Source organism: Phacochoerus africanus, chromosome 11, assembly GCF_016906955.1.
Source record: "Phacochoerus africanus isolate WHEZ1 chromosome 11, ROS_Pafr_v1, whole genome shotgun sequence".
In the NCBI taxonomy this organism is placed as follows: Eukaryota; Metazoa; Chordata; class Mammalia; order Artiodactyla; family Suidae; genus Phacochoerus; species Phacochoerus africanus.
This window is the reverse complement of record NC_062554.1, coordinates 92,097,805-92,118,448: the sequence shown is the minus strand read 5'-3', so window position 1 is coordinate 92,118,448 and position 20,644 is coordinate 92,097,805. Positions and strand designations below refer to the sequence as shown.

Here is a 20,644-nt window from a genome sequence, read left to right as displayed (position 1 = left end):
CAAGCTAGGGGTCAAATCAGAGTTGTAGTTGCTGGGTTACACCACAGCCACAGCAACACGGGGTCCCCACTGCATCTGTGACCTACTGCACCACAGGTCATGTCAACACCGGATCCTTAACCCACTGAGCAAGACCAGGGATCAAACCCATATCCTCATGAATACTAGTCTGGTTTGTTACCACTGAGCCACGATGAGAAGTCTTTATCTTTTTATTTAAAAAATTTGTTTGTTCTGATGATTTTATTTTATTTTATTAATTTAATTATTTTTGGCTGCACCAGAGGCATGTGGAAGTTCCTAGGCCAAGGATTGCTCTGAGGATTTAAAATAGAGATTTAGAATTTTTTATAACCTCAGAAATTAGTAATGTATAGTTTTAATATAGAAAACTCTGGGTTTTAAAAGTGTTCAACAGGGAGTTCCCGGTGTGCTCAGTGGTAATTAACCTGACTAGCCTCCATGAAGACTGGTTAGAGCCCTTGGCCGGCTCAGTGGGTTAAGGATTTGATGTTGCCATGAGCCGTAGGTTGCAGACACAGCTAGGCTTTGCTGTGGTGTAGGCCAGCACCTGCAGTTCCAATTCCACCCCTAGCCTGGGAACTTTCATATATCCTGGGTGAAATCCTCAAAAAACAAATAAAAGCATTCAACATGGAGTAACAGTACCTCCTGCAGTACTTTGTGTAACATACAAAGAGATATCTATACTATATATATCTGTTCTACAATATTCTTTTCTTGTGTGTGTGTGTGTGTGTCTTTTTGTCTTTTAGAGCCGAAGCCGCAGCATATGGACTTTCCCAGGCTAGTGATTGAATCAGAGCTGTAGCCGCCTGCCTAAGCCACAGCCACGCCGGATCTCAGCCGCGTTTGCGACCTACACCGCAGCTCAGAGCAACGCCAGATCCTTAATGCACTGAGCAAGGCCAGGGATGGAACCTGCGTCCTCATGGGTGGTAGTCGGGTTTGTTAACCACTGAGCCATGATGGGAACTCCTGTTCTACAGCATTCTTCTTTGACAGAAACTCAAAACAAGAATGGAAGTTTAATGGATTTTGGAGCCACCAAAACTGTAAAATTCGAGTCAAATAATGCCAAATGTGACTTCAAGTTAAATTAAATGAACATTTATTGAGAACCTGTTCTATGCACAGCACCAAACTCACCACGTAGGGATAGCTGTCAATAGGAATTCACTCTAAAATCTGGGCATAATGATGCACAAAGTGGTGAACTGTCGACCTAGTTGAGCGCCAGAGAACGGGAGACTAAAGCCAGGACCTCCCTGCTGCTAAGGGTGGAGGAATGGAGAAGCTCTGTAAAGTGGGCACTATGTTCCAAACACGCACACAGGGGCAGCACTTCCGGCCTCTGGCAGGGAGCATCCAGGCCCATCCAAGACCAAACTGCGCTTAAGAGTCATGGCATCCACCCCAATTCCGAGTAACTGTCCAGGAGGGGAGAAGGGCACAAAGAGCAGAGCGTACACTCCCTCCGCGCTCATTCTTATGTGGGCGGCCAGTCCCTGCTGAAGCCCGTGCTGGGGGTTAGAGGAGGAGAGACGTGGTGTGGAGGGTCAAAAACCCCACCACCAGACGCCCCAAGAGGAATATTCTGCGGGCAATTTCCTTCCTTGGGTTATTTGTAGGTGTCTGTTAGGCCAGGGGAGGGCGTTAGAACAAAAATAACCCCTCTCCCTTCCTGGGAGTCAGGCCCTGGGTCAACTGCGGGAACTGGCACTGCAGTTTGCCCGCGTTGTATCTTCGGATGCCCCTGGACTTGGGAGCCGGCCTCCAAGGAACGTAATCAGCCTTTAGAGCTACAAAGCCCAACCGTCAGTCAGGCTCCGGGAAAGGGTCGCAACACGCTTGAGGCACTCCTGAGCCTCGCATCCCACAATCCCCCTGCAGCACGCGTTTAGCGAGCTCAAGCCAGGCGTCTTGACAGCAACCCACACTCCAGAGCCAGGCCCTAGCACTTTGCTTTAAAGCTCCTTGCGGCCGGCCCCGCCCCTGGCTCACTGCGATTGGTTTCGACTGGGCGGTGTCGGCCCCTTAGGTGCTGGGAGGGCGGGGCTGCGCGCGCGAGCCCTAAGGCTTCCAGCCGAGGCTGCAGCTGGGGCGCTAGTGGCTGCCAGGTGCCGGTGGTTGGGCTTGCGGGGCCCATGAGCGCACGCGCGCGCGCGGGCGCGCGCAAAACCGTCAAGGTCCCTGAGGAAATAAGGGAGCGGCGGACTCCAGCCCGAACGCGCGGCTGAGCAGCTGGCGGCGCGCGTGAGGGCGGGGGCGGTGCATGCGTGTGTGCGCGTGAGTCTGTGTGTGTGTGTGTGTGGAGCTCTGGTGCGGAGAGCCAGCCGCCAATTCCCGGGGGCTGCTCCCCCGCCGTCTTCCTCATCCCCTCTCTGACCCTGCTCCTTCCCTACGACCTTCCCACGCCTTAACGGTCGCTCGCTGAGGGAGTCCCCGGGGAAGCAGGTGTGGGAACAGGCAGGTCGTACCAGACAAAAGGGGCGCGGGGGTCAGCCCGCCATGGCCTCGCGGAGCCTGGTGGGGCTGGGTGGGAGCCGCGGCGCGGGTGGCAGCGGCAAGAAGAGCCTGAGCGCCCGCAACGCCGCGGTGGAGAGGAGGAACCTGATCACCGTGTGCAGGTACGACGCGGCCGCCGCTCGGGGAGAGGGGCGGGGGCGGCCGGCGCACCGGGCTGAGGGCTGCGGGGAACGCGAGCCGCTGTGAGTCCCGGAGACCACGGGCTGGAGCTCCAGCCGCTGCGGCGCCCGGCGCGTCCGCGGCCCGGAGCGTCCTGAGACCGGCCGGGCTGGGAGCCGCCAAGGCCCCGGACTTTCGGTCAGTTTCTGTGCTGGGAGCTGCTGAGGGCAGGGCTGGGGCGGGGCTGGGGGAGGATGTGTTTTGAATGGGCTCTCGAGTGTGTGGGGAAGAGGAGGGCCGGGAAGAAGAGCTCTTTGATTCTGTGCGCCTGAAGCTGTCAGCCAGCTTTTAGTAAAGTGGTGGTTACTGTGACTGTTTACTGTGTTGCCTCAAAATCGGAGCGCCTTCTGTTTTGGCTTGCTTACATATGTGTTGTCATTTCGGGCCCCAAATGTCGAGTGCCAGCCAAGTGTGTATGTGTGCAGTGTCCTCTCCATTCTAAATTGCAGTGCTAGTGCTGTTTCTGCAGTTGCTGTCAAGAGTGGGAGTGTGGAGGAGACCTAGTCAGTGATTTCAAGGTCTGCCTTTCCCTAAATGTTTTCCGACTATAATGTAGTATTACATTACATTATAGTAATAGTAACATTTCTAATGTTATTAGAAAATAAACATAAAAGGAATAGTTACTTTCTATAAGCCTTACATTCCGAAATAACTGACGTTTAACAGTCTGACATTTTACGTTTTATTTCTGGGTGTTAAAAAATTTAAAGTCCTAAGCATCCCTTTCTTAGGAACTTCTTTGAACCATTAAGTTATAAAATTACTTTGTTCTATCAAACTCCATCAGCCACTCAAAATCCACTAAGAATAAGAGAATAATGAAACTTTTTCCTCATTTGCAATTTATAGCTGTATTTTTTCTTGTGTTAAAATGTGTCTAGCATCTTAAGTGAAATATAGATATTTATAGCAGGACCTGTATTCAATAACTTTGAGTGACTTTTTTTTTTTAACTTGTACTGTGACAGATATTTTCTCCTAGCAGGAACATCTGCCTCACTGTTAAGGCACTCGGAGTTAGGGAGAGTGGAATATTAATATGAAATCTATTTAATTTACCATTTGTGTTGTCTAGGATGCAACCTTTTGAGGAAGATAGGCTGTAGGAAGGCTTTTTACATCTAAGCAAATCTTTTCGATTTTTAGGGCCACAGCTGTGGCATATGGAGGTTCCCTGGCTGGGGGAAAAATCTAAGCTGCAGCTGCCGACCTGCACCACAGCTTATGGAAACGCCGGATCCTTAAGGCACTGAGTGAGGCCAGGGATTGAACCCATGTCTTCATGGATACTAGTCAGGTTCGTTAACCGCTGAGCCACAGTTGGAACTCCCGCAAATCTTTTTTATACATATATAATTAGGGTTAATAGAACAATAAGCAAGGATGATTTTTATAACTTTACATTTATTAAGAATTATTTTTAAAAAGTGGATGTTCTCTAGCAGACTTGAACATATACAGTGCTTATCCAGGTGATGTATTTCATAAAAGCTCCGTAAGTGTTAAATTTCACAGGGCAGTGATCTTCTCTGCTTTTTGCTCAGTTCTTTTTTCGTTAATTCTTACTTCGTGCTATATAGCATCTGACACTCAGTAAATATTTATTGAAGTGTTATTTTCAGTGGAGGGCACTATTCTTTTTTTTTTTTATTATTATTAATTGGCCCTACCACGGGAAGCTCCTAGGGCAGGGATTGACTCTGAGCCACAGCTGTGAGCTATGATGCAGCTGCAGCAATCCGGATCCCTTTAATCCACTGAGTTGGGCTGGGGATTGAACCCAAGCTTGCACAGCTGCTGCTGTGGGCCTCTCAACCCACTGCTGGATATCCAGAACTCCCTATTCCTTTTGCACCTCCGTTTTTGGCATCTGAGGCAGTTCCGGAGAGAAAAGGGACTTGTACTTCAATCTTATTTAAATTACATTTGAAGTTTATTTAAATTACATTTGAAGTTAGGCGTAAGAAATTTCAGTCACATCACACTGATTTGTATGGACAGTTGTATAGGCTAGCTGTACTTTTGTTACTTTTATTTGCTTAATTATTCTTTCCCAGTGTGAAATAAGTATAACTGCTGACTTTAGAGTTTACACATAAATTTAGTATTGTGACTAAAGTAATTTTAATTTTTGACTTAGATTTCAACTTCTGTATTTTTTTTTTTGTGGATAATATTACTAAGATTATCTTCATGTCTAAATAGTTGATGGTGCATATAAACTATTACCCGTGTCTAATAATGAGATCTATTAGACAGGCTTTGTCTAAAAGACTTTTTCTTTTTGGAAAAGGTCAACTTTAGGCCACGTTGATATTTCAAATATACCCACCTAAAACTTAGCAAAATGAACAGATCAGTGTTCATGCATTTCTGTCCCTTTTGTCTTCCAGAGTTACTAAAACCTGGGTATATCTCACTAATGTTTCTTAAGGAGTTTATTTTTTAATTTTTATATAGCAGATCAAATGTGATTTGATATGTAAGTTGGAAAGAAGCTAGCTTAGTGGAAATATAATCAAGTTCTAAGTTCACTTTGTCGTTAATTAATTGTATATCCTTTAACAAGCCATACAACCTTCTTTTTTTCCAGTTTGTAAAGTAATCTTGGACTAGATCATTGGTAACCTTTAATAACAGCCCTAAAACTAAAATAGCCTTCAAGCAGAATGAGTTGGTATTTGGTTTTCATTATTATTATTATTATTATTATTGCCTATTTTGGGCAGCACCCAAGGCATATGGAAGTTCCCAGGCTAGGGGTCAAATCTGAGCTGTAGAACCTGGCCTATGCCACAGCCACAGCAATGCCAGATCCGAGCCGCATTTGGGATCTAGGCCCCAGCTCAAATGAACACCAAATCTGAACCCACTGAATGAGTCCAGGGATCCAACCTTGTCATCATGGATACTAGTTGGGTTCCTTACCACTGAACCACAACAGGAACTCTGTATTTGGTTTTAATTTCTCTAAATATGAGTAGGGTAGTGGTAGACATATGTTTAATGGTAGCTAGATGAGGCATGTGCATTTTTCTCTGTAAACAAAAACATTTTGAACTGTGAGTTCCCATATTGTGATTCTCTACTGATAATCTGAAAAAAAGGAACAATATAGAAAGCCAAACTAAATTAAACAAATTCGCTCCACCCCCTATCATTCTAATATATCTATTAATAATTACACAGTAATGCTTTTCATTACCCCTTAAACAATTTAGACATACTCTCAATAAGGTTTAATTTTAAAACCTGATTATATAACTACAGAATTCTTTAGGTTTAAAAATGCCTTATACAGGAACAATATTCTTATAATTGGACCTTTGGAAGTGAATTATTTGGTTATGTAGGATAGTCAGGAATTGAATTTTGATTCTTTGTTAATTATGTATATAATTGTTTCATCAGTTTTTTTTTTAAGCGAATATCTATATCTTGTAGACTAAAAACACTTGGGTGATACTTATCTCAGAAAATACAAACTGTTTTGTCATTTTTCACAGAGAGAGTAGGTACTTTAAGGTCTCTAAATATTCCACACTTATCTCCAGAATATTCTTAGACTTTGGTTCTGTGTACAATTAATATTCTCCCTGCATATCCTCTACCATTTAGAAAAATTAAATTGTTAAAGTCCTTCAGGATTTTTTTTTAACCTGCATTTTCTTAGAAAATCAGGTCTTAGTCATTTTTTCTATCATTTCAAAGTTTCATAGCTTACTGAAAAGCTTACATATTACTTTTTTTTGTTTTTTTTTGTTTTTGTCCTGTAGCATGTGGAGTTTCCCAGGCTAGGGGTGGAATCGGAGCTGTAGCTGCCAGCCTTCACCACAGCCATGGCAACACCAGATCCGAGCCGCTTCTGGGACCTACACCACAGCTCAGGGCAACCCCAGATCCTTAACCCACCAAGCGAGGTCAGGGATCGAACCTGCATGCTCGTGGATACTAGTCATATTCGTTTCTGCTGAGCCACTACGGGAACTCCTTAATTTGACTTTAGTTCTGTTGACAAGGAGAATTAAAATATAACTCCTCTGTGGGTTAACATTAGTTTATGGAAAAATAAATTATTAAAATATATGTTTAAATCTATATATGCATAAACATTTAAAAATAACATTTGTTAACCTTTTAAACTAATGCTTTAAGAGAAACTCCCCACACAAGATCCTAAATTTCCTGTCATATGGATAGAAAGGAATAATGAGATATTTAAGGAGACCATATAATGAGCTAAGCACAGTGCAGACAAATGATGATTTTCAAAATTAAAGTACTTTTAATAACATTTACATAGTTGCTCTTAGTTTTTTATAGGTCAAGATATTAATTTATAACTTGAATATTGCTTCAAATAACAATAGTACCTCAGGTTTTCACTTTACTTGGGAAATGAAGTGCTCATATATTATAACTAATGTTTCAGTTAAACTTAAAATTCTCCTATCAGCTGCAGTGCTTTTACTCAGTATTTATTGTGCAGTGCAATCTTCTGTGTAGCTGAAGCTTATAATATAAGTGATCAAATTTAAACTGCAGTAGACAATAATATTTTAAACATTTTGGATATTTTTTTTAAAAAAAGGACTATGCATTTCCCAAACTTAGTTTAAAAAGACTCTACATAGTATAGTTTAATTCTTACTGATGATTTTACTCTGGATCTGTATCTATGAATATGCCCTGCGCAGTGGCCACCCTTGGAGACTGTTCATGTACCTAGAGCTGTTTGCTACATGGCCCCAGAAGATGGCAGTGTGTGGAGTTCTTGGTCTGCTTTTGCGTTTGCTGTCTCTTCCTATCAAGTTAGCTATTATTTCTTACAGCTCTGTCTGTTTCTGTAAGCTCTTTTATTTGTGCTTCCCATCCTGATTTGCTCATTATAATTGATTGTGAACTAGGAAAAGAGATAGTTTTATGAGGTGTTAAAAAAATAAAAAAAGCCGGGAGTTCTCACTGTGGCACAGTATGTTAAGGATCTAGTATTGCCATGGCTGTGGCGTAGTAGGTGTTCACAGTGGAGGTAGGATGACTGTCTTTTCAGTTACTATTCAGAGGTAGGCTCCTCAGCACTCACAAAAGGTCATTGTGTCTTCCGCTATCTAAACTGGGTTCATGTTCAACTGGCAGCAGAGAATAGCCGCTCCCTAAATATTTACTGGAGGGTATTATCTGAACTTCACTGCTGATTGATGAATATCAGAACTCAGTTGGGAAATATGACATTCAAGGGAGAACATGTAAAGTTTATCTACTATTGTATTCAGTCTTAGAGATTTATAAAAATGTATTTCTGTGTCAGTCCAGATCATCCCAGAACAGCTGGATATGTGACTGCATTGCTTCACACTCTCCTATCCCCAGTTCTTTTCCCCTGTTGTGCATTCATAAGATTCTATCAGCCTACATTGAGCCTACATCAAGGAGCAGTCACAGAGGATCTTGATGATATTGTCAGGAACATTGTCTATTGTATCCAAAAGTGTCTTCTTTTTATGAAGACTTTTATAAGAAATATCTCTTTTTAGTGCCAAGAATTGTACCTTTAGGCAGTTGATTTATTTATATCTGCTGGACACAAATGAGTGTATAACTGACGGCTTCTCTTTTTCTCATACGGCTGTTAAAAATCTTAATGTTAAATCTGTAGTCAACCTCTAAAACATGAGTAGAACATCATAGTACCGTATTTAGCCTTATTTCTAGCTACACTTTTGTTCCATTTTTATATAAATTTTTATTGACTTAGAATATGCATATAGAAAAATACAGCATAAATGTGTAGTCAATTTTTTTCTTTTGGCTGCACCCATAGGATATAGAAATTCCTGGGCCAGATATCAAAACTGCTGCAAAGCAGCAATCCGAGCTGCTGCAGTGACACCTCTGGATCCTTAACCCACTGCACCAGAAGGGAGCTCCTATAGTGGATTTTTTTGCACTGACAACACAAGGTTGTAGCCAGCGCCCAGGTTAAGAAAAAAGTCTTACCCAAAGAAAATGAAATCATTATCTCAGAGAGGTATTTGCAGCCCCATGTGCATTGCAGCATTATTTGCAATAGTTAAGACATGGAAACAACCTAAGTCTCCATCAGTTGATGAATAAGTAAAGAAAATACGTACATATGCAATGAAATATTATTCAGCCCTAAAAAAGGAAATTCTGCCATTTGCCACAGCATGGATGGACCTTGAGGACATGATTCGACATGAAAAAAGTCAGGTAGAAGAAGACAAATACTCTTTGATCTCATTTATATGTGGAATCTTAAAAATACCATATCCATAAACCCAGGAAACAGATGGGTGGTTGCCAGAGGAAAGGGATGGGAAGTTAGCAAAAGGGTGAAGGTGGTCAAAAGGTATAGGCTTCCAGTTTTAAAATAAATAACTTCTGGGGTAATAATAATAATAATAATAGCAAACATTACCTAAATCCCCAGAAACCTCTTCCCTGTCCCCTTTCAGTTACTGCCCTTATATGGGTAACCATTCTCCTAGCCTTCAACACTGTGGTTTAGTTTTGCCTCTTTTTGAATTTGCAATGAATGAAATAATACAATATGTACTTTTTTCCATTTAGCTTAATATGCTCAATGTTATGTTTGTGAGATTCACCTTTTTGTTGCACATAGCTGTAGTTTGTTCATTTTCATTGCTTAGTCTTTTTCCCTTATATAAGTATACCACAATTTATCCACTCTGCCTAATGGACATTGGAGTTGTTTTTACTTTTTGACTATTATAATTGAATATTCATGAATATGTGTTTTGGTAACTATAGGTACATATTTCTGTCAGATAAATACATAGGTGTGGAGTTCCTGGGTCATATGGCATGCATATGCTCAGCTTCAATGGATACAACAGTTTTCCAAAGGCATTGTATCAGTCTGCATACTAGTGAGCAGTGTATAGTTGGCTAGAACAATGTGGGGGATAGGAAGGTTGACCTTCAATGTAGTCAGAAATCTGCATGTTTAACTACAATGGCCCCTCTGTATCTGCAGTTCTGCATCCTCAGATTCAACCAACCACTGATCATGTAGTACTGTATTTAGTGAAAAAAATCTGCATATGTGTGGCCCTGCGCAGTTCAAACCTGTGTTGCTTAAGGGTCAACTGTGTAAGAATTCCATTTGCTCCATATCCTCACCAGCCTCTTGAAATTTTTTGTCTTCTCTTTGTCTCTTCTAATGTGTTTGATGGGGTGTCACATGGTGGATTGAGGTAATTTGTATTTTTCAGATGTCTGTTGATGTTAAGCACCTTTCCATAAATCTGTTGGCCATTCGGAAGTGTTTTGTGAATTGCCAGTTCAAGCTGTTTATCATCAGGGATGTCAGACTCTTGGAAGAGTAGGTCTCTGTGCATTGTATACGGATGTTTGCTGGATACATATAATGCAAATATCTTTTCCCATTTGGTGACTTGATTTTCATTCTCTTTGTAGTGTATTTTGATGAGTAGAAGTTCATCATGAAAAGTAGTTCATAAATGTCCTTCATGATTACTGCTCATTGTGATCTTAGGAAATTTGCCTTCTCCAAAATAATGAAAATATTCTTCTGTTTTCTTCTGAAAGCTTTATTGTTTTGCTTTTTTACATTTATACCAACAGTCCATCTGTAGTTTATTTTTGTTTATGCTGTGAAATATAGGAGTCAAGATTAAGAATTTTCCTTAGGAAAGTCAGTTTGACCTGGTATCACTTCTTAAAAAGACCTTGCGTTTCCCACCATACTCAGGTGTCACATTTATGATAAGCCAGGTGACTAGGTCATTATGTATCTGCTTCTGCACTCTCTCTTCTGTTCCATTAGTCTTTTTCTTTATCCTTGAGCTAATATCATACTGGCTTTATTTAATAACTGTAACTCTATGTCTTGATGTTTTGTAGTGTAAATTCTCCAGTTTTATTGTTCAGGATTATCTTGGCTGTTCTTGGCCTTTGCAAAATAAATTTTAGAATCTGTTTGTCAGTCTGCTGGGATTTTATTAAGACTGCACTTAATTTATAAATCATTTTGGGGAAAACTCATCTTTACAAGACTTACATGTAATCCATGAGTATATCTCTTCATGTGTTTAACTCTTCTGAAATTTTTGTCAAGATGTTTTACAGTTTTGAACATGTAGCTATTATACATGTCTTTTTAGATTTTTTCTCCCATGTTTTACGTTTCTATGTCATTAGAATAGATTATTAAAAATTTTTTAATTTTATTTATTTTCTGCTGACATGAAGACATAGAATTAGCCTTTAAAAATATTGGTCTTGGAGTTCCCGTCATGGCGCAGTGGTTAACGAATCCGACTAGGAACCATGAGGTTGCGGGTTCGGTCCCTGCCCTTGCTCAGTGGGTTAACGATCCGGCGTTGCCGTGAGCTGTGGTGTAGGCTGCAGACGCAGCTCCGATCCCGCGTTGCTGTGGCTCTGGCATAGGCCGGTGGCTACAGCTCCGATTAGACCCCTAGCCTGGGAACCTCCATATGCCGCGGGAGCGGCCCAAGAAATAGCAACAACAACAACAACAACAACAACAACAACAATAACAACAACAAAAGACAAAAGACAAAAGACAAAAAAAAATATATTGGTCTTGTGGAGTTCTCATCTGGTGCTGTGGGTTAAGAATCTGGCATTGTCACTACAGTAGCTAGGGTTGCTGCTGTGGTGTGGGTTCAATCCCTGGCCCAGGAACTTCCACATATTGGGGGTGTTGCCCCAAAAAAATAATAAAATAAAATATTGGTCTTGTAATCTAGCAATTTTACCATGTTTACCTACCTGATAGATATTCTGCCTTTTTTTTTTTTTTCAAGCATTCTGAGTACATTGCCATATCTTCTGCCTGTTTTATTTCTTCCCTTTTCAAACTCTATGCCTTTTCTTTTTGTCTTACCACACTGGTTAGGACCACAGTATTGCAGAAAGAATTGTTTTACCATTAAGAGGGATGTTTGCAGTAGGTTTTTCTTAGTTCCCTTCTATTTCTCACTTGCTGAGAATTTTTATCATAAGTAGGTACTGAAAACTGTATTATCAAATACTTTGTCTATCAAGATGAGCATAAGATTGCTTTCCTTTTTTATGTAGTGAGTTACATGGACTTTTTAATGCTAAGCCATTTTGAAATTAAAAAAAAAACTGGGTTGTGCTGTGTTACCATTTTTACCTATCTTTGCACTTTATTTGGGATTTTTGTTTGTGGAGTTTACTGGACTGTAATTGTTCTTTCTTACAGTCTCCTTGTTAGAATTTGCGTTGGAATTATCTGACCTTATAAAACAAATGGGGAAATGTTCTTTTATTCTGTTCTGTAGGAGAATTTGCGTAAGATGAATATTATTTCTTCCTTAAACTTTTGCAAGAATTCTCCAGGGAAGAAATCTGAACTACAAACTCTTTTTGTGGGAAGACTTTTAGTAACAGATTCAATTTATTTAACAGATACTGAACAATTCAGTGAGTTCTTCAAGGTATACACCCATTTCATGTGTTACCAAGCTTAAAGCTTTCCTTAATATACTCTTTATCCTTTTAGTGTTTAAAATATAGTCAGTTTCCATTTTTCTCTCCTGATATTAGTAATCTCTGTTTTTCCCATTTTTTTTCTCACTGAGAGTATATAAATTTTATTAATAACTTCAGAGAACTAGCCTTTGACTTTGTAAATTGCCTGTGATATATATTTGTTTCATAATTTATTGATTTCTCTTGTGGTCTTTTTTTTGTTTATTTGTTTGTTTCTGTTTTGTTTGTTTTTTAGGGCTGCATGTGCAGCATATTAAAGTTCCCAGACTAGAGGTCGGATCAGCCTATGCCGTAGCCACAGCAACGCAGGATACGAACCTCTCTGTGACCTACGACAGCTCACAGCAATGCCAGATACTTAACCCACTGAGCAAGGCCAGGGATCAAACCCACATCCTCATGATTACTAATGGGGTTTGCTATTGCTGAGCCACAGTGGAAACTCCTCTCTTTTGGTCTTTATTATTTCCCTCCTTCCACTTTTTTAAAGTTTTTGTTCTTTTCTGATTTCTTTAGTTTCTTTAGATCATTGTTTTTCAGCATTTCTTCTTTTGAATGTGTGCATTTTAAGACTGCACATTCCCTTGTTTGACAGTGCTTTGAGATAGCAAATAAGATTTAAAACTTGTGTCTTCATTATTAATTAGTTTTAAATGTTTCTAATTTCTTTTGGAACTTCTTCATTGACTGATGGGTTATTTGATAGAATATTGTTTTAACTTCAAAAAGTTGAGGATTTTCTGTTTTTAGTTATTGATTTCTAACAATTCTGTACAGAGAATATTCTAAAAGATTTTGAATTTTTATTTTTTTAATTTTTTGTTATTATTTTTAATAGATATTTCCCCAATACAATTTTTTTCTACTGTACAGCATGGTGACCCAGTTACACATACATGTACACATTCTATTTTCTCACATTATCATGCTTCATCATAAGTGACTAGATTAGTTCCCAGTGCTACAGAGCAGAATCTCATTGCTAATCCATTCCAAAGGCAATAGTTTGTTAACCCCAAGCTCCCAAACCACCTCACTCCCTCCCCCTCCCCCTTGGCAACCACAAGTCTCTTCTCCAAAGTGACCATGATTTTCTTTTCTGTGGAAAGGTTCATTTGTGCTATGTATTAGATTCCAGATAGAAATGATATCATATGGTATTTGTCTTTCTCCTTCTGACTTACTTCACTCCATGTGAGAGTCTCTAGTCCATCCATGTTGCTGCAAATGGCATTATTTTGTTTCTCTTTTTAATGGCTGAGTAGTATTCCATTGTGTGTATATTACCACATCTTCCTAATCCAATTGTCTGTCGATGGACATTTGGGTTGTTTCCATGTCTTGGCTATTGTGAATAGTGCTGCAGTGAACATGCGGATGCATGTGTCCTTTCAAGGAAAGTTTGTCTAGATATATGCCCAAGAGTGGGATTGCTGGGTCATATGGTAGTTCTATGTATAGTTTTCTAAGGTACCTCCATACTGTTTTTCATAGTGGTTGTACCAGATTACATTCCTACCAACAGTGCAGGAGGGTTCCCTTTTCTCCACACCCTCTCCAGCATTTGTTATTTGTGGACTTATTAATGATGGCCATTCTGACTGGTGTGAGGTGGTATCTCATGGTAGTTTTGATTTGCATTTCTCTAATAATCAGTGATGTTGAGCATTTTTTTTTATGTGCTTGTTGGACATCTGTACATCTTCCTTGGAGAAATGTCTATTCCGGCCTTTCGCCCATTTGTCAATTGAATTGTTGGCTTTTTTGCTGTTGCGTTGTATAAGTTGTTTGTATATTCTAGAGATTAAGCCCCTGTCAGTTGCATCATTTGAAACTCATTTCTCCCATTCTGTAAGTTGTCTTTTTGTTTTCTTTTTGGTTTCCTTTCCTGTGCAAAAGCTTTTCAGTTTGATTAGGTCCCATTAGTTTATTTTTCCTTTTATTTCTGTTGCTTTGGGAGACTGACCTGAGAAAGCATTTGTAAGGTTGATGTCAGAGAAGGTTTTGCCCATGTTCTCTTCCAGGAGTTTGATGTTGTCTTGTCTCACATTTAAGTCTTCAAGCCATTTTGAGTTTATTTTTGTGCATGGTTTGAGGGTGTGTTCTAGTTTCATTGATTTGCATGCAGCTGTCCAGGTTTCCCAGCAATACTTGCTGAAAAGACTGTCTTTTTCCCATTCTATGTTTTTGCCTTCTTTGTCAAAGATTAATTGAACATAGGTGTCTGGGTTTACTTCTGGGTTCTCTATTCTGTTCCATTGGTCTGTACGTCTGTTTTGGGCCAGTACCACACTGTCTCGATGACTGTGGCTTTGTAATAGTGTCTGAATTCTGGGAGAGTTATGCCTCCTGCTTGGTTTTGTTCCTCAGGATTGCTTTGGCGATTCTGGGTCTTTTGTGGTTCCATATAAAATTTTGGATTGTTTGTTCTAGTTCTGTGAAAAATGTCATGGGTAATTTGATAGGGATTGCATTGAATCTGTGGATTGCTTTGGGTAGTATAGCCATTTTTCCAACAGGAGCATGGACTATCTTTCCATTTCTTTGCATCTTCTTTAATTTCCTTGATTAATGCTTTGTAGTTCTCAGCATTTTAAGTCCTTTACCTCCTTGGTCAGGTTTATTCCCAGGTATTTGATTTTTTGGGGTGCAATTTTAAAAGGTATTGTATTTTTATATTCCTTTTCTAATATTTCGTTGTTGGTATACAGAAATGCGACTGATTTCTGAATGTTACTCTTCTGTCCTGCTACTTTGCTGAATTTGTTGATCAGTTCAAGTAGTTTTTGTGTGGAGTCCTTAGGGTTTTCTATACATAGTATCATGTCATCTGCATACAGTGACAGTTTTACCTCTTCTCTTCCAATGTGGGTGCCTTTTATTTCTTTTGTCTGTCTGATTGCTGTAGCTAAGACTTCCAGTACTATGTTGAATAACAGTGTTGAGAGTGGGCATCCCTGTCTTGTTCCAGATTTTAGTGGGAAAGCTTTCAGATTTTCTCCATTGAGTATTATATTTGTTGTGGATTTGTCATAAATGGCTTTGATTATGTTAAGGTATGTTCCCTCTATACCCACTTTGGTAAGAGTTTTGATCATGAATGAATGTTGGACTTTGTCAAATGCTTTCTCTGCATCTATTGATGCTCCCGGGGCATTTGGAAGTTCCCAGGATAGGGGTCAAATTGGAGCTGCAGTTGCCAGCCTACGCCACAGCCACAGCCACAGCCACACCAGATCTGAGCCACATCTGTGACCTACACCACAGCTCATGGCAATGCTGGATCCATAACCCACTGAATGGGGCCAGGGATCGATACCACATCCTCATGGATACTAGTTGTGTTCTTAACCAGCTGAGCCAAGTGGGAACTCCTGTCCTCCTCAGTTTTAATGTATGCAGCCAACTGATTATATTTAAATGCTTCCATAAATAATCTCAGATATTTTCTGGAATAGGTTATGTAAATAAATATGGACTCATTATGCTGTAATCTAATTATCTTTTTGTCTTAGAATGTGAATTTCTCAAATCCAGGAATGATAGTTTATTCAACATCTGTTTTATTCCCAATGTAGTATATAGTAGGCATGTTTATCAAATGAGTGAAGAATAATAGCAGTGGACATTTTCAAAATAAGATTGAAAAGTGAATCAAAGAATCATACTCATTTCTTTTTAAAAAGTCACCTAATGACTAATATCTAATGATAGTAGAGTTTTAAACATCTAAGAGCTTTACACTCAGAGATATAGAGAGCAAATTAGTGTTACCAAATGGGGAGAGTGAAGGAAGGAAGGGTGAAATAGGTGTAGGGGATTAAGAGGTATTAACTATTCAGTATAAAGCAAGCTATGAAGATACATTGTACAACATGGGGAAAAGAGCAAATATTTTATAATAACTGAAAATATTTAACATTTAAAGCTTTTAAAAAAACCTTTAAAACTGTGAAAAAATAAATTTAAAAAATATAATAGCTTAAGTAATAGAATTTGCTCTCTTTTGAATGGAGTTATTCTAATTGAAATTTGCTGTAAGAATGGAAAAATTAAAAATCATGTCTTTCAGTGTTTGAATTAAAAAAAGATTGAAGACTGAACTAAATAAATAAATATATCTTTATTGAAATATAGTTGATTTACAATGTTGTATGAACTTCAAGTGTATAGCAAAATGTTCAGTTATATATATATATAATTATATATGCATATATAATCTTTTTAGGATTTTTTTCATTATAGGTTATTATAAGATATTGAATATAGTTCCCTGAGTTAATCTTTATTATTTATCTATTTAATATGTAGTAGTGTGTATCTATTAATCCCAAACTCCTATCCCTACCCCCAAGCCCCCATGTTACCTTTGTTACCTTAAGTTTCGCTTTCATGTCTGTGAGTCTACTTAACAAATATATTTTTAATATTTATCTTCCCAAAGCAATCTATTTGAATTTTCTATTTTATAAAAAATATTTCACAAGAGTAGTTAAAAATTCTAAAATGCATACTACTTTGAAAATACAAAACTTGAAAATTTATGTAATGTACACATTTTGTTTTTGCTAAATTGAATTATCATCAGTTTTCTGCAGTGATGGTAATTGTCCTTAAAAGAAGATGGGGAGTTCCTGTTGTGGCACAGCGGAAATGATTCTGACTAGGAACCATGAGGTTGTGGGTTCCATCCCTGGCCTTGCTCAGTGGGTTAACGATCCGGCGTTGCCGTGAGCTGTGGTGTAGGCTGCAGACGTGGCTCGGATCCAGCGTTGCTGTGGCTCTGGTGCAGGCTGGCGGCTACAGCTCTGATTGCACCCCTGGCCTGGGAATCTCCATATGCTGCAGGAATGGCCCTAGAAAAGGCAAAAAGACAAAAAAAGAAGAAGAAGATAGGATAACAATTTCCCCCAAATATGAAAATTTAACGTTTAATTTTAAGATTTGAAAATATCTCTTAGTATTTGTAATTATAAACCTAAATCTTCTGTTATATAGCAGGCAAATTGATATTAAAATACAATTTAAAATTTTAATAAATGAAAAAAAACACGAAACAGGAGTTCCCACTGTGGCACAGTGGGTTAAGGATTTGGCATGTCTCTGCAGTGGCATGGGTTCAATCCCCACCCTGGTGTAGTGGGTTAAGGATCCGATTTGAATCCTGGCCAGGAACTTTGCATAGGTCATTGGTGTGACCCCCAAACCCCTCCCCCAAACCAAAAACCATCTGTGTCTAAAATTTGAAGAAAATACATGAATTTATATAATGCATGGAGAATGTGATTTTTGGAGGAAAATAGACTGAGTATTTACAATTAATAATTAAAATTCTAATTAAAAATTTTTTAATTTAAATCATATATTTTATAGTTAGGGCTAACATTACCACTTTTCCTTTTATGCTATGCTGTCTTTAGTATTTTTGGCAGGCCAACTGGATCTAGTTTTTGTGTGTACATGTGTTTGTGTGTGTATGTGTTTATCAGAAACTGTGAAGCTTCATTTTCCTAGCGTTTCTGGTATTGATAAACCCTTATTGCTCTGTATTATGTTTTGTTTGTTTCTTTGTTTTTTGCTTTTATGGCTGCACCTATACCAGGCTAGGGATCAAATCAGAGGTGCCACAGACACAGCAATGCCAGATCTGAGCTCAGTCTGTGACCTACACCACAGCTCATGGCAACGCCAGATCTTTAACCCACTGAGTGAGGCCAGGGATCAAACCCATGTTCTCATGGATACTAGTCAGATTCATTTCTGCTGCACCACAATGGGAATTCCAAGTATTCTGTTTTTTAAAACATCAGTTTATGTACAAGGACTCAAAATCTCTGCCTCTTTTTTATGCTTAAATATTTTTAAGTGTAATGATGATGCTCTAACAAGAAATGGAATGTGTGCTAAGTTTAATAATTTTTGTATAAGTCAATTCTGTGTTAAATAGTGTTTTATATATATATATATTATCTCTTTAATCCTCATAGTAATTAGGTAATTGATTACTGAAGAAACTGAGGTTCAGAAAAGTTAAGTGTATCGACCAGGAATGGAATAATAGCATAGCCAGGTATGAATCCAGGGCCTTTGAATATCAAAGCCCCTGTGTTTGCTATTTACTTACTGCTTCATTGAATATCTGGTTTACTAGGAGCTTACCTCTGCTAAAATATGTTATTTATATATTTTCATTTGTCCTTGGATAAAGAAGAATTGGATTCCAAGGGGAGGTATGATCCAAGTATATAGTTACTCTTTATTTTTTTTACTTTATTTTTTTGTGTTTTTAGGGCTGCACCTGTGGCATATGGAGGTTCCCAAGCTAGGGGTCAAATTGGAGTTGTACCTGCTGGCCTATACCACAGTCACAGCAACACCGAATCCAAGCTATGTCTGCGACCTACACCACAGCTCACAGCAACACTGGATCCTTAGCCACTGAACCAGGCCAGGGATCGAACCCACATCCTCATGGATACTAGTTGGGCTGGTTTCCGCTGAGCCACGACAGGAACTCCTAGTTATTCTTTATTAAAATGATTTTAAGTAGGAGTTCTTTCATATAAAAAGTCAAATGAGATTTTTCAGATGGGAAGTTTTCTTGGTTTGAACATTTTTTTTAACTGAATTAATTGTATTACATTTGTAGCTGTGCAATGATCATCACAACCCAATTTTACAGCATTTCCATCTCAAACCCCCAGCCCATCCTCTCCTACCCCACAACGTGTCTCCTTTGGAAACCATAAGTTTTTCAAAGTCTGTGAGTCAGTATCTGTTCTGCTAAGTTCATTGTATCTTATTTTTAGATACCACATATCAGTGGTATTATATGATGTGGTGTCTCACTGACTAACTTAACTTAAATGATAATTTCTAAGTCCATCCATGTTGCTGCAAATGCCATTATTTCATTCCTTTTCATGGCTGGGTGATATTTCATTGTGTATATGTACCGCATGTTCTTTATCCACTCCTCTCTTGATGGACATTCAGGATGCTTCCATGTCTTGACTATTGTGTACAGTGCTGCAGTGAACATTGGAGTACATGTATCTTTTTGAGTCATGGTTTTCTCTGGATAGATGCACAGGAGTGGGATTGCTGGATCAAACGCTAATTTTATTTTTATTTTTTGAGGAATCTCCGTACTGATTTCCATAGTGGTTGCACCAATTTACATTCCCACCAACAGTTTAAGAGGGTCACCTTTTCTTCACACCCTCTCCAGCACTTATTATTTGTAGACATTTTAATGATGGCCATTCTGACTGGTGTAAGGTGTTACCTCATAATAGTTTTGGTTTGCAATTCTCTAATAATTACTGATGTTGAACATCTTTTTATATGTTTTTTGGCCATCTCTGCGTCTTCTTTGGAGAATTGTATGTTTAGATCTGCAACTTTTTTTTTTTTTTTTTTTGCCGTTTGCTATTTCTTGGGCCGCTCCCTCGGCATATGGAGGTTCCCAGGCTAGGGGTCAAATCGGAGCTGTGGCCGCCTACGCCAGAGCCACAGCAACGCGGGATCCGAGCCGCGTCTGCAACCTACACCACAGCTCACGGCAACGCCAGATCGTTAACCCACTGAGCAAGGGCAGGGATCGAACCCGCAACCTCATGGTTCCTAGTCGGGTTCGTTAACCACTGCGCCACGACGGGAACTCCCTGCAACTTTTTTGATGGGATATTTTGGGCTTTTTTTTTTTTTATATTGAGGTGTTTATATATTTTGGAGATTAATCCCTTGTCAGTTGATTTATTTGCATATATTTTCTCCCAATATGGGTTATCTTTTTGTTTTGTTTAGGGTTTCATTTGCTGTACCAAAACTTTTAAGTTCACCTAGGTCCCATTTGTTTGTTGTTGTTTTTGTTGTCATTACTCTAGAAGGTGGATCTGAGAAGAAATTCTTGCAGTTTATGTCAGAGAGTGTTTGGTCTATGTTTTCTCTAAGAGTTGTATAGTATCCAGTTTTATATTTAAGTCTTTCAATCATTTTGAGTTTATTTTTATGTATGGTGTTAGGAAGTGTTTAAATTTCCTTCTTTTATATGTCTAGTTTTCCAGCACCGCTGTTGAAGGGACTGTCTTTTGTCCTTTATATATGTCTCCTTTGTCACAGATTAGTTGACTGTAGGTGTGTGGGATTAATTCTGGGCTTTCTATCCTGTTCCACCGATATTTATTTCTGTTTCTGTGCCAGTACCATACTGTTTTGATGACTGTAGCTTTGTAGTATAGTCTGGAGCCAGGGACCTTGATTCCTCCAGCTCCATTTTTTTTTCCCTCAGGATGGCTTTGGCTATTCTGGGTCTTTTATACTTCCAAACAAACTTTAAAGTATTTTGTTCTTGTTCTGTGAAAAATTACATTGGTTGTTTGAT

General features: G+C 39.1%; 1 protein-coding gene across 1 annotated transcript in view; it reads left to right on the top strand.

The window, feature by feature from the left end:
* The first annotated feature begins 2,199 nt into the window (after nt 1-2,199).
* RUNDC3B (RUN domain containing 3B) overlaps nt 2,200-20,644 on the top strand; it is a 162,062-nt gene continuing 143,617 nt past the window's right edge. The window contains exon 1 of the mRNA XM_047753923.1: nt 2,200-2,651. Coding sequence (XP_047609879.1) covers nt 2,533-2,651 — 119 coding nt within the window. The 5' untranslated portion in view covers nt 2,200-2,532. The remainder of the gene's footprint in view (nt 2,652-20,644) is intronic.